General features: G+C 39.8%; 1 protein-coding gene across 17 annotated transcripts in view; it reads right to left on the bottom strand.

Moving 5' to 3' along the window:
• The window catches only part of PCDH15 (protocadherin related 15), a 544,558-nt gene that overhangs the window by 211,981 nt on the left and 317,170 nt on the right, over window positions 1-15,407 (bottom strand). For 16 of the 17 annotated variants that reach the window (XM_036336780.1, XM_036336778.1, XM_036336777.1 and 13 more), the window contains one exon: window positions 12,838-12,970. The exons of the other annotated variant lie outside the window; for it this stretch is intronic. In XM_036336780.1, coding sequence (XP_036192673.1) covers window positions 12,838-12,970 — 133 coding nt within the window. The remainder of the gene's footprint in view (window positions 1-12,837; window positions 12,971-15,407) is intronic. 17 annotated transcript variants of the gene reach the window in all.

The raw sequence follows: 15,407 nt of genomic DNA on the forward strand, positions 1-15,407 counted from the left end.
TGGTAGGTAAGTGTAGAATCACCACAGGCACTTCTCAACATCAACTGCAATCCTATTGTTTTCCTTAGACAAATGACACCCATTAGTTTGTTGAGTACACTTCAGTAACACTGTTTTTGTTTCTTTCTACTTATCAAAATCTCACAGAAATAACTGCATTTGCATAGTTAAGCTTTAAACAACACTAGCTGCCAGTATGTGAAGCAATAAATAGCTCTAAGGAATGCAGTAAACACAGGTTTATTGCCAAATTACTAAAGGTAATACTGATTACTGTTATTAAAATTCTAGTAGCTATCAAAAAATTGCCCAAACATGTACTCCACATTCAAGCCCATATTTCAGATTAGTCCTCTTTTATTTACCTTTTAGGAAGAGCAGAATGGCTTAATTTAGGTCAATAAAAATAAACAAGAAACAACAAAAACTTTTTACCAAGCAGGTTTAGAAATTGTAAACTTCTCTTTGGGTCATACGTAGTCTTCTGACATTGAAGTTAATACAGAATTTTATTTTCTGCTATGGCTATACATTTTTGTTTCAAGATCTGTTACAAGAAGGAGTTTGTTAAAAGGTCGTCTCTACCACTTCCACAAAATTTGATAACAAAAACCCCACCTGCACAGGTATATTAGTTAACTATCATCTAGAAAATTAGAAAGAATTCTCTAAGGCTTTAAGGAAAGATAGAAATAAGGAAAGGAAAGATTAGAAACAGCACCAACTAGGTAATGAAGATCATTTTGAGTTGTCTTTTGCCATTATCTCCAAAATATCTCTTTGTTATTCCTACAATCCCTCATAAAAAGTTCATTAAAAATATATATCTTATAATTTACCTTATTGTTCTGGTGACTATGTTCTGCTAAGACAGGGTTTCTCAGTTTCAGCACCACCAACATCTTAGCTAGGTAATTCTGCATTACTCTATCCCCCACCTCTACCCCTACATATCAGTTTAGAAATACAAATCAATAAATGCTTTGTAAAAGCATACAATTCTTGGAACAGCAAAACATATCTGAAGAAAATGCTAAAATACATCTTTAAATGTGTCTTTCTACTTCTAAATATATGCAAGCAGTTTTTTAAAAATAAGTTATGCTTTAATTTCATTACAATACCTAGGGGTATTTATTACAGTTCATCACTTGAGTAGATTGTCTTGCAGAAAACTTCCCACACATCCATTCCTTTTTACCTCATCTTGAGGCTGCATGACCTCAAGTCTTCATTTCAGATTTAATCAAGAACAAGATGGTTCTTATCATCGCTATGTCCTAATTACAGAGGCTGTGTGACAGAAAAAGTCCACACAGAGCTAATCAATAGAGAGAGGGGGAACATGCCTGAGACTGATGACCCTGTTTGAAACCTTAGTTCTAGCCTTTCTTGAAATCAGATCCATCGGATTTTCAATAAATCTTTATTGATTGCATGGTATATTCCAAGTATAATTTTTGTTGCTGAAGATACAATAGTGAATAAAACAAAGTATCTGTCATTGTGAAACTAATATGTTTGGCATACTGATAGGTAAGATAACACAAAATAAATAGAGTGCACATAGGGTAAAAGTAAAGTAGGTATGTATTCTGAGACATTTTATTGTTATTTTTTAATATATAAGGTAATGAGGAAGGACCATTTTGCTAAGGAGCAACCTATGGGAAGGGAAGACAAGACATAAGCCATGTGAATGTCTTGGAAAGGAGCATTTCAGGCAGTGAAAACAGCAAGTGGAATGGTCCCAAGGCCGGCATGGCCCCATGTGCAAAGCAATGTCCTATGCCTGTGGTCAGCAAACTGCGGCTCGCGAGCCACATGTGGCTCTTTGGCCCCTTGAGTGTGGCTCTTCCTAAGCCTTAGGAGTACCTTAATTAAGTTAATAACAATGTACCTACCTATATAATTTAAGTTTAAAAATTTGGCTCTCAAAAGAAATTTCAATCGTTGTACTGTTGATATTTGGCTCCGTTGACTAATGAGTTTGCCGACCGCTGTCCAATGCAACTAGAACAGAAAGCCTGAGAGGATATAGGATGAGAAGTGGGAGGTGAAGTCAGGTGGGTATCAGACATTTTCTTTTATTCTGTGTGTTCTGGGGAAGCCGCTGGAAGATTTTCAGAAAGAAGTGATCTTAGTTAGTTTTTAAATATCTGTCTGTTGTGCCAATGAAAGGATGTTGTGTCATGGTGCGATGAGAGTAAAGTCCAGTAATGCAGGCACACACTGATGGTGGCTAGGATCACGATAAAAGAAGTGTGAGTGGTAAGAAATGGTGAACTTTTGGATATATTTTGGGACCAAGAAGCTTTGTTAATTGATAGGAAATGAGAAGGGGGCAATGAAGAAAGAGAAAAGTCAGAGATGATTTGAAGGGCTTTGGACTGAGAATTTGGAAAAATGAAGTCATAACTTACTGAATATATGAAAATGAAGGAGGGCCATTGTTTTTCTAGGGGATTGGAGAAGTAAGTATTAGGAGTTGAGTATGAGACACATTAATTTTGAGATGCCGTGATAATACTATGATTTGGCTGCCAATCCTCCCTTCAAGGGATAAATAAATTATTCCCATATATGTTGAAAATGTTGACTGCTGAGGGGTTTCAGCTGCTTGTCTTATTCAGAGAATGCCTACCTTGAAAAATTCAAACTGCTTTCTGGGACAACCTGCATCTGACTCATGGGTACAGGTATATAAAGGGCCTACCTCCTTCTACCAACCTTCTGACTCTAAAGGGCTATCGCAGCCCTAGAGCTTTCTAGGGACTCAATTGAAGCCTTTACTTGGATTGCTCTGAAGCTCAACCTCTCCCTAAACCTAATCCTGCTTCCTTCCTCTCCTTTCCACAGAACTTGATTCCAAAAAGACTCTCTAATAAACACCCTGCAACTGAATTTTTATCTCAAAGTCTTCTTCTTTGGAAACTTAACCTAAGACAGTGGTTACTTCATATCCCAAAGTAAATATTGATATTACCCTTGGAGGTGGGTCTGGAGTGTTAGGGCATTGAGCTAAACTGGATATGTGAATTAGAACTTGTGAGCACATAACAATTTGAACCTATTAAACAAGATGAAATAATCTTAGGAATGATTGTAAATAGGTATTGAAGATTAGAAACTTAAGCCTTAGGACATTTCAACTTTTAAGAGATAGGATAGACAGAGAGGGTGGAGAAAAATACCAGGACACTGTGGTGTTCTGCTAGTTGACAAAATAAGTTTTTAATAAGGAATGAATTTTCAAGTCTTACTGATGAATAGAGTAAGAATTGATTTGACAATGGAATAGGAATTGGGACCACAAAAAGAACCATGTCAATTGTTTGATGTGATTGTAATCATGATTATAGTAAGGTCAATGGACAATAGGAGAAAGAAATCAGCAAAACTTCCTTCAGGAAAATATGGGTAACATATCTGAATGGTTTCCACAATGAAGGAAAGCAGAGAAATGGGTAAGTTGCAAGAGTGGTTTATGGAATGAAGGGCCATTTTTTATTTTCATTGTTCTTGTTTTGTATTTTAATTGGGAGATACCACGAAGATTTTCATGCTAATGGAAATGATCACTCAGCAAGAAAGCTCATGATACAGAAAAAGTAAATTGGTGATTCTGGAGCAATGTTCTTGAGCAGGCCAGAGTGGGCAGAACCTAGAATTGGTGGAAAGGACCCACACTTAAAAGGTGCTGTGTTTTCATTTTGCACTGGGCCTTGCATACTATCTAGGAATCCTGAGTGCTATTCAAAGTGTGGCCCATGGGGCAGTGAGGTCCACTCTGCAAAGTGGGCATTATCAATCATCTACATGAATAAAAGACAAACATGCAAATTGACCATACCTTCACCATGCCTTAAGCCACGCCCACCAGCCAATCAGAGAAACTATATGCAAATTAACCCAACCAAGATGGCGGCCGGAAGCCAAGGAGCTGGAGAGAGCAGGAGGCTTGGTTGCCCCAATGATGGAGGAAGCAAACTTCCTGCCTGCCATGGCCAGCTCTGAGCTCCACTCAAAGCAACAAAGTTTCAATTATAGAAGGTAAATAAACCCCAGATACCTGCTTTCAGCCGGCGATGGCCATGGAGCTGGAACAAGCAGGAGGCTCCCCTCCCGCCTGCCCTGGCCAGCTCTGAGCTCCTCTCAAGGCTACAAAGTTTCAATTATAGAAGGTAAATAAATCCCAAAATAAAAAAAAAAGAAGGAGAAAAAAAAGGAGAGGCGGGGAGCTTCCATCACCGGGGGGCTTGGCCAGCCTAAAAATGGCCCTAAGCCCCTCACCCAGACTGGCCACGCACCCCAGTGGACCTCCCACCCTAAAGGGGGTGTGGCCAGCCTGAAAACAGCCATCAGCCCCTCACTCAGGCTGGCCAAACCTCCATGGGGTGAGGATCCCCACTGGGGGGGGCTTGACCAGCCTGCAAACAGCCATCAGTCCCTCACCCAGGCTGGCCAGGCCCCCAGCAGGACCCCCACCCTGATCCGGGACACCCTTCAGGGCAAACAAGCCGGCCCCCACGTGTGCACCAGGCCTCTATCCTATATAATAAAAGGGTACTATGCAAACTGACACTAACAGCAGAACGACTAGTAATGACTGGTCACTATGACATACACTGACCACCAGGGGGCAGACGCTCAATGCAGGAGCTTCCCTGTGGTGGTCAGTGCCCTTCCACAGGGGGAACTCTGCTCAACCACAAGCCAGGCTGATGGCTGCTAGTACAGCGGTGGTGGTGGGAGCCTCTCCTGCCTCCTCACCAGCACTAAGGATGTCCGACTGCAGTTTAGGCCTGCTCCCCGCTGGCAAGTGGACATCCCCCGAGGGCTGCCGGGCTGCCAGAGGGATGTCTGATTGCCAGTTTCGGCCCAATCCCCTGGAGAGCGGGCCTAAGCCAGCAGGCGGTCATCCCCTGAGGGGTTCCAGACCGCAAGAGGGCACAGGCCGGGCTGAGCTACCCCCTCCCCCGAGTGCACAATTTTTGCACACTGGGCCTTTAGTCCTATATAATAAAAGGCTAATATGAAAATAGACCAAACGGTGGAACTACCGAACAACCAGTCGCTATGATGTGCGCTGACAACCAGGGGACATGTGTGCAGAACATGGCGGTATTGGCTGCAGCGGGATGATGGAGTAGGTGAGTGGAGGCGCTGGTTGCTGTCATCAGGGCAAACCTCTGGTGGTTACTTAAAATTATTTACTCCTGCACCGCCGCGGTCCCACCCAGTGCTCACATCTGCTTCCCGCACTGGTGCTGGCTCCGCTCACACTTGCTTCCAGCACTGGAGTCACTGCTTGTACCCTCTGCCAATGCTGGAGCCACAGCTCACACCTGCTGCCAGTGCCTGGCGCTGGTTCTGATTACATGGAGTGAGCGGCAGCTGCCGGCCCTGATTGCTCCTGAGGGCTTCTCCACCTCTCCCTGCTCCTGAGGGGCGATCAGGGCAGCAGCCGCCACTCACACCCACTGCTGGCGCTGGCCCCAATTGCTCCGTGCAGTCAGCGGATGTGAGCAGGCCAGCACCATCAGTGCATGGGAGCGGCAGTGGCCGGAGCGGGGCTGCTGGCAGACGGGACTGGAAGGCCACAGCAGGAGGGGCTGGGCAGGGGTGCAGAGGATGAGCCAGGATCCGCCTCCGTGCCCACTGCAGCCTCACAGCCCACAGTTCCTTTCAAGGTTCACAAATTCCTGCACTGTTCCCCTAGTAATGATATAAAAAATTTAGACTCAATTTATCTAGAGTAAAATTTAGAGTAGATCAGAAAACTTTAAAATAATTTGACAGGATGATTTTATATCTGTTGAATCTAATGGTGAAAATTGGGCTTTTATTCCTTGTCTTTTGTCTCTTATTTTTCTAGTAATTCATTTAAGTGCATCCTTCATTACAGGGGCTTGAGAAGCATTGATCTAGTATGCAAATGGAGGAAACAGTTTAGATAAGAATAGAGAGGATGGGAGAGTGAGAGAGAGATATAAACATCCTTGAGAGGGAATCAATGATTGGCTGGCTCCTGTATGCCCCCCATTGGGGATTGAGCCCGCAACCCATGCATGTGCCCTGACCAGCAATGGAACTGTGACCTCCTGGTTCACAGGTTGATGCTCAACCACAGAGCCACACTGGCTGGGCTGAACTTTTAGAGAATTAAAAACAAAACATGAATACAGGTGCAAAGAGGCTTGGTACATGTGGTGATGGAAGGCTGTAAACATCTTCATCCAAGTGTTGATGACAACTGGGAGCAGGATGTGCCCACGAGAGCTATTCTCCTTGTGAGTGAACCTCTACCTCCAGGCTGAATACAAACCACAAATTGTTACTTGTGTCCACCTGTCCCACCAGGTACAGCACATCTGCTTTACGCTCTGTACTATCAGAAGAGGCTATTGCATCTTAATTTATTTTGAAGTTCAAAAGAACTTGAGAATATGGCTGTATTTCTGGCACCATATCAAGTTTTCTAAGCTACTAGCCCCCTCTGAGGGAAAAATAAGATTATTTTCACCCATTTCTTAGGTGTCCTACTTCTTGTTAAAGTGTAAATCAGAGACAGAAGTGAAGTCTAACTCTATTAAAACATGCATTTGAGTTATAGCGTACAGCTGTTCTAGGGCAAAATTGCGCATTTTTAAAATCATGTTTACTTTCTTCTTAAGAAAGCAAGGGTCAAAGAAAAGATAATTTAAGAGATAACTGTTTTAAATGTTTCAGACCTAGGGTTCTGCTTTCCCTAACCTCCCTGTTATTTCCCTGCCTTTATTCCTATAAACACACTGTAGTCTATGAAAGATTTACATGGGGCTCTGTTATACGTTGGGAAGAGGAAGGTACACATATGAATAGAAAATACATAAAATATATGTTGTCCTCATGTTGGACAGCTTTATATTCCTAGAGATGAAAAATCATCCCTAGATAATGTGTATCCCTTAGTGTCAAGGGCACCAAAATTGTGTTTGGAAACTTAGACATAATAGCACATCTGCTATAAAGGAGAAAATGTTTACTACAAATTTGATTTAATTTTTGCAATAAGCAGATGCTTGGAACTGTAAGACACATATATCTCTCCTTCTCTCAAATTATCTATCTGTCTATCTATCCTACATACAAAATAGAAATTATACTTTGGCACTAGGTAACTAATCAGTGTTCAATGTATGTCAACTTTCTTATGTATACTCACAGTGACATTATTCTTTTGATATAATGCTAATGATGAAAGAACCACCTGAAGTCTAGTGCAAAGAAAGATGAGAAAGTGTACTTTCCACTTCATGAACTGAAAATGAAGAGGGGAATAAATGACTGTCATTTCTCACATTTATCAAAACTGGGGTAACCTACTAAATAGAGTAAGTAACATATTATGAAATTAAAGGGGAAATTGTCATTTTTTTGGTACTGCAGTGTTAATCTATTCAGTAACACATTAAAGAACCAGAATGCTTAAAAAAAGTGCTTCTTCAGTGGCAAAAGGGAAAATCTTCAAGTAATATATTCAAAGTGATCCCCATAATATAAATGACACAGCAAATTCTATAGTGCAGGGCCAATTTGTACTGCTCCAGCTACAAACCTTTCTTGAATCACAAAATTCTATTATCATCTTCAGGGGAAAATATATACTATTTTACAAGGAGAAAGGAAGGAAGGAAGGGAGGAGGGAGGGAGGGAGGAGGGAGGGAGGGAGGGAGGAAGGAAGGAAGGAAGGAAGGAAGGAAGGAAGGAAGGAAGAAGGAGGAAGGAGGAGGGAGGGAGGGAGGGAGGGAGGAATATTTAGAACATCTGAAGGATGCAAGAGAAACAAATTAGCACCTAAGACAAGACCTGGTGATGCAGAATGGCAGGCTATTATAGGAAAGCTTGCATTTCACTCAAACTGTTATGGAAATGGATCAATTATGTAGTTAAGATCAAGGCAGCAGAATTTTTTCTTCAGGACTAAAAATAATAATTCCGTGAGGCATACAGTTTAAAATCTATAGCTCTTGAAACTATAAATAATGAGAAGAATAGATAAAGATAAAAATAAAATGCACGTTGCAAGCTGACTAAAGCAGTCTTATGTTTATACTCAAGTAGCTTTATTAGTAATATTTATGATTTTTTTCTCAGGTAACCAGAGATAGCAACATACAACTTTTTAGTCTGTTTCTCAGCATTTTCCCTTTTCTCCTGCTATTTGTGTCTAGCTGCTTTACATTTTCTTGCTGTTTGCAAGAGACCAAAATTAAAAATAGCTACCATAATTTAAGCACCTTCTTTTTCATTTCAGCCACTGAGCTGTACATCTTACATGCTATCTCATTTAATATCTGCTTCCCTACCCCAAATACAAATCTCCCCCCCCCCCTTTTCCCTGCCCTACCGACATCAGGTTTTGCTATGTGACTTGTGGAACCATTTGTCTATCAGTGGTTCTCAACTTTCCTAATGCCGCGACCCTTTAATATAGTTCCTTATGTTGTGGTGACCCCCAACCATAAAATTATTTTCATTGCTACTTCATAACTGTAATTTTGCTACTGTTATGAATCGTAATGTAAATATCTGATATGCAGGATGTATTTAGGCGACCCCTGTGAAAGGGTCATTCGACCCCCAAAGGGGTCACGACCCACAGGTTGAGAACTGCTGGGAGATTGAATGTTCTTGACTTATTAACTGAGGAGTAGCCAAATGAATTGCTTTGGCTAATGGAAATAAAAGTGGGGGTAGATGTTATATGCATTACTTCTAGGTAACAGCAATGAATTAGGTTTTATTTTGTTTTCTTGCTCACAGAAAACATTGCCTGCAGTCAAGAGATCAGTAAAGCACTCTAGACAGAGGCTGCTTCATTGGCCTTGGTTGTGGAGCAAAGAGTGCCAACTTTTTGAATGTGAAATTTGGCAACAAAAACCTAGCTAGCCTATTCTATAATTTGGTACTTAAAAGTGAGTGTGCCCCAACAAACACCCAGAATATAAATAGCATGAGCTTCAAGAGTGTAGAGGACGGCGAGGAAACAGCCATTGAATGCTATAAGGATGGAAAGCCATGATAGGCAGGGATGAATCATTTAGCAAAACTGTGTGTGCAATGACTTAAAACAAAAACTATGTACCAAAGGACCTCATAGATCTTGGCATCAGACTTAGCTATGTGATTAGTGTGAAGGCTTATAGATCCCTACTCTGATTAGCCCAGGAGCAATCTTATGACTTGGTTTGGCAAATGAAATGGAGGCAGAAGGGCTGTGTGTCACTTCTGGAAGAAGCAGTAAGAGCCGGTTTATGGTTTATTGTGCCTTGCTTTTCACTCTGTCAGAGAACAACACTGTCACAGATAGAGCCTGCTCCATCCTTCTGAGTGGAGTGACAATGATGAAGAAAAGAGTTGGAAATGGTCAACAATAGACACAGGGTAAGATGTAAACCTTTTAGTTATAGATCACTGAATTCTGAAATTGAGCATGTGTGCAAATATAATCTAGCTATCTTTACTGATTAAATAAGTAAAGAACTTGAACAGTGCCTGGCTCTGTACAACCTGCAATTTGCCACTCAAGTATTAGATATTATTATTATTATATGAGGATGAGGAGGATGGTGATGATACAAGAGAGGAGGATTATGTAAGAAAGGAGGATTATGCTAATGGTGGAATATGAGTCAGATAAAAGGGTGATTTGGAAGGAAATAATGCTCTTGTGAGGAGAGAAGACAGCTGAGACCTTATATTGGAGTAAAACACATAGTCCATTTGGAAGGACTGGCTCATTTTTAGAGTGATGCAAGTAGATTACCATTTCAGAGGGACAAAGATGGAAAACGCTGTTGGACTTAACTCATGTTAAGCATTTCAATATTGGGGAAATTGGCAACATATCCATGGGTGTGCTGGTAAAAGTTTAACAGCCAGCTCTGGAGTAGGAATGCATGATTTGTTGCATTTGTCCATCTCTATGACATAAATCCACCCGCCATGGCCGACTGCAAGCTAACAATGACACATAACTGAACGTGCCGTTGGAGAGCGATGCACACAACGGGCTCTTGTGATCTCAAGTGCACAATGTGGCTCCAGCGCACCATTCTAACTGGTCTCACTGGCAACAGATCAGAAAGATATAGAAACATGCTGGGAAACAAACAAAAAAAATCTCACCTATTGCTAACCCCAGTCAGCATAAGGCATTTGAAAGAGAAGAGCTCTGGGTAGCACTTTCCTTTACAGAACACCATCAATCAAGCAGCCAGGCAAAACAGCATTAATTCACTGAGAAAAATTGCAGCCTCCCAAACAACTTTTATATAAAATGCAAAGAAAACACTTAAAAGGGGGAGGGGAGACACAAAGATTGTTATCTTGAAAGAAACCACTTTGATCTCAGTCAAAACAGATTATTTTGAAGTCAGTCTGCTCTTATCTTTGAAAATATTTCCCCACAAATTCTGTTTTCCTAAATTGAGCAGTGAGTCAGCACTGGGTAGTGGACCTATGTGTGGAAAAAAAAAAAAAATTGGGATGCAGCTAGGAAGACCTCTAATGCTTCTGTTGTTAGAAGTCTTTGGAAGAGTAATCTGATGGAAGCTTTTGGGTTTTTAGGTCTCTGGTTTAAATTCAATCTCAGTTGATCATGAGCAGAAGTGGATGGCTAGTGGCCTATGAAAGACACCTTGATTGTGTCACCCCAGTTCTTTCTATAGAGATGCCACTGCGATTGGCACCCTTTCTTTTGCTTCTATCAGAAGCACAAAGGGTGAATAGAAATGTCATTTCAACCATTTTCTCAGCTTTTGTACTAGAGAAATCTGAAATATGAAAAAGGCCAGCTCCTTTCATCTTTAACTCTCCAGTGGAATTATTCTCCTATAATATGATTCCAAAATCTCTCTGGGATATATTGTAATGAAATCTGAGCTACCTCACAACTAAAATTATGTCTTACCTTATAGAAAGTTAAATAACATATAGGCACATTCTTCAGGCATATTTAAATGTAAAACATTTAAAGTTTCTTGGCCTGATTCTAACAAATCTAATATTTATTATTCTTTTCTTCTTGTTTAAATAAATAAATCTTCATATATGCAAATAAAAGAATTTCATTAAATGCACTTGTCTTAATATTTGGTTTTGGATATTTCAACATTTCAATGATTTTTAAAATATATATATATATTTTATTTTTTACAGAATGGAAGGGAGAAGGATAAAGAGTAAGAAACATCGATCAGCTGCCTCCTACACACCCGCTACTGGGGATGTGCCCGCAACCAAGGTACATGCCCTTGACCGGAATCGAACCTGAGACCCTTCAGTCCACAGGCCAATGCTCTATCCACTTAGCCAAACTGGTTAGGGCAACATTTTAATGATTTAACTAGCTGTTTTCCCCTCCCTAAAGAAACTGCAATTTTTTTTCTTACTTTTATTTTATCCATTAAAATCCTCCAAATTTCTATATTACTAATAAGTCTACTTTCATATAATTTTGTTTTCCACATGTTTTAATGGTAAATGAATACCAAAAGCAAACCCTTTCTAGTTACTAGAGAAAAGAGACACAATAGGGCCTAGAACAGAGGCACAGAAAAGTATCTGATAATGCCAACCAAATTTTTAGCAGCCTCAAAAATAAGTGGGATATAATGGAATGAGCCGTATTTTGGAAATGAGAATTCAATCAACTCTTCTTAGGTGTCTTTTACTCTCTATGGGGTTCACTTTCCACATCTGGATAATGAGGTTGCTGTGTTTCATTATTTTTATGTTCTTTCCAATACAAACATCCTTTAGAACCTTCACTTTTCTATCATCAGGGAAATGATGTCAATATTCAAATGGAATTTGAACAATTTATAGCTATGCCTTATGTCAACTCTTTTGATGGTAAACGTTGATCCTGGGATTTTCCGAAATCATCCTATTGAAAGCTCTCCTAACCTTCAAGGTCAGCTTCCTGAATTCTCATGTCAGCAACTCCTGTCATTCCCACGTAACTCCAGAGGAAGATAAATTCTCTGTCCTATGAATATCCATAGGTAAAGCAATAAGTCATGTCATGGACCTTATAACTTTTACAGCAAGTGACAGTTACCAACACCATATGTAGTCCAACTTGAAGCTATCAAATCATTTGAAGACACAGCCTTCTCTGGGAAAATATGCTTTAGTTAGGAATATATACAAAGTGAAAACCAAAATATCATCCTGCAAGTAATCCATATGAATCAGAAGCTGCAAATGAAAATATTAGCTAAACCTACCCCTTTCATCTAAATAAATAAACCAAGGCACAGCAATTACATGATTTGCCCATGGCCATAGATTCTATGGCATAGAAGAAGTGTGCCTCAGAATTAGACTGCCTACCATCAGTCTGTGCACCTAAAGTTATTCTCTCCATAGAACTCTGCAGCAAAAATAAATCCTGCTAGGGCAAAGAAAGCCAAGACAGAAAATAACAGTCAGCTGCAGGCTCTTTGGTTGCAACGTAAAATATATTCAAGTGCCTGTTTCCACTCCCTTCATTCTCTCTTGTAATGATTGCAGCTAATCCCTGCCAGCTCACATTATTTCTTCAATTGTGGCAATCAATAGAGTAGATTAGCTGTGGAAACCCTCCAACCATAGTACCCCTGCTTTCCTTTCCAGATGGAATTTTCATTGACTCAAGTGTATGCATACATGTGAGCTCCTACCGCACTGCTCCCCCCCCCCCCTTTGCCAGGCACAAATATAAGCCCATTAGTCTTCAAGGTTGTCGCTGTGGAAATATATACACATATATACTTGTATATATGTATATATATATTAAGAACATACCTGTAGATTTAATAAAACAGCACCAATCCTCATGGCCTCACTGACTTCTAGGCTGTACATCATCTGTGGGAAGCGGGGAGGGCTTTGATTGTTTGGAGGAAGCACTTCAATGTACACAGTGCAGATGGAGTGCCTGCAGAGAAAGAGAAGCCAGCAAGATGGGTAAAATTCTACACACTTAATGACAGACTACATCTGGTATTCTGTTGTGGGGTTTACAAGAGAGAAAATTAGAAATTTTTGTAGAAAATAATGATATAATTCAGAATCAAAGGGCAGGATAATAACAGCTATGATCAAAATGTAAAGTTTTTATGAAATTATCTTATTAAGATGAAAGGAAATGCCTCAGGTACTGTTCCCCCCACCCACCCACTTATATTGATAGTGTGAATTAAAATGAAATAGTGATCCAAAGAATGTGAATAAATTATATTGCTTTAACCTCTGACATTATTTTGTAATGCCTCTTTAATAGCAAAAAAAAAAACCCATTCTGTAAATATCTGCTAATATGAGCAGTCCTTGGGGCTCACTTCCTATTAAACCAGGAGAGGATGTATTGATTAAAATAACACACAAAACAAAATAGGGGCTGTGTTTTATTAGTTTGGGTGCTCACATCAATGACTTAATGTAAATGCACGTCAAGATTCAGGATCATACAGTGATCATTGCAGAAAATAGTTGCAAACACAATAACATTTTTAAATCTTTAAGGAGTATAATGCAAACAGTTAAAATTAAATTTCATTAAAACCTTCCATTGATGGGGGAATTTTTGGAGGATAAGAAGGTAATCTATTATTACAAGAACAAAAATATTAAATTGACAGAATCAATACTTTTGACAACACTGAAATTTCTTTACACAGCAAAAGCTAAAGAAGCAAGTTGTTCAAGGTCTGTTCAGATGAAATACTGGCTAAAGTGTATTAATGAGACCTGGGAATTTACAAAACTATTCTTCAATGTTGAAGGACTCTAGTACTGCTTGAGTTGTATGATTTAACCTTATTGTAACAATATCATGAATTATTGTTCAAAACACATATCATTTTTATTTTGGGGGCTAGAATTTTTTTTAAATCAGATCAAAGCTCTTTTTATTAAATGCTTCAATTAAAAGACATGATCACCAGAACATTTTTTTCCAAGATTATTATAATAAAACTAGAGGCCCGGTGCACAAAATTTGTGCGTGGCAGGGGTGGGGGGAGTGTCCCTCAGCACAGCCTTTGCCCTCTCGCAATTCAGGATCCCTAGGGGGATGTCCAACTACCAGTTTAGGCCTGATCCCTGCAGTTGGACATCCGGCAGTTGGACATTCCTCTCACAATCCAGGACTGTTTGTCCCTAAATGCTCTCCTGCCTGCCTGCTCACACCTAACCACTCACCTGCCTGCCTGTTCAGTGTGCATCATAGTGATCGGTCATTCTAGTTGTTCCAATCATTCCACCTTAACGTTCACTTAGGCTTTTATATATATATAGATAGTCTACTTTTTGAAAAGCTTTTAAGATAAATACAGACCATGGGCACTAAATATGTTTTTTATAGCTTGTCGAAGTGTATTATGCCTAAATCTAAATAGTTTCTACATACCTATAGAACATTAAGAACTTTTGAAAAACTGTAGTGACTTTAAAAAAATATACTTATGTTTACTGCAATATAAATCAATCACATTTTAAATTAAAACTAAAATCTTTTAGGTTTTTATAATTAAACTATCTGTATTAATTTTTGCCTCTGATTTTATCACTTTAATCAAATTCTAATTTCATTTCACTTCAAAATATTTTAACCAAGCCTGTGAAATGAGAATAATAATATCTAAAGTTAGCATAAGGATTATATAATATTACACATTTATATTGGCGTGTTCACTTGTGTGGTGCATGCATGCATATGTTTATATATGTACTAGTGGCCTGGTGTACAAAATTTGTGCATATTAAAAGGGAATTCATTAGAGAAAATATTTTAATATTGCTATTTGCCCTTTCTCTATAATAGAAATGTCAGAAATGAAAGAAAATTAGTAAAATGTATAAGAAAATCTCCCTCCTGTCAGAGTCTGGGGTGTGCCGCGGGACCCAGAGTCAAATCCCCACCCACCCACGTGTGCCTCGAAATTGCATGAGACCCAGACACAGCCAGCCCCATCCCCGTCAAGCCCTGCAGGGCAGGGGGCACAACCTCAGGTCCCCCAGCTTGGTGCTGGGTGGGGGGGGGGGCAGCCTTAGTTCCCCCAACAAGCCCCACTGGGCGGGGGGCGTGGCCTCAGTTCCCCTGTCCCCAGTGGGAGGGCACAAAGGTGTGGTATCCATTTGCATATTAGCTCTTTATTATATAGGATATGTAATACCTGTAAAAATATATTTATCAGTTATTATGGATAAATTTTCAAAACAAGCTTTTAAACTGTACTTTATGTAATGGGGTAAATAAGCTTGTACTTACCTTAGTCATCATATTTTAGAGGTTTTAATTGCATTCTTTCACTTTTCTAGATTAAATACCTACAGGCCTGGTATCCCCTCCGCACTCCCCAGAATACAGTGTG

Source organism: Myotis myotis, unplaced genomic scaffold (assembly GCF_014108235.1).
Source record: "Myotis myotis isolate mMyoMyo1 unplaced genomic scaffold, mMyoMyo1.p scaffold_m19_p_15, whole genome shotgun sequence".
Lineage (NCBI taxonomy): Eukaryota > Metazoa > Chordata > Mammalia > Chiroptera > Vespertilionidae > Myotis > Myotis myotis.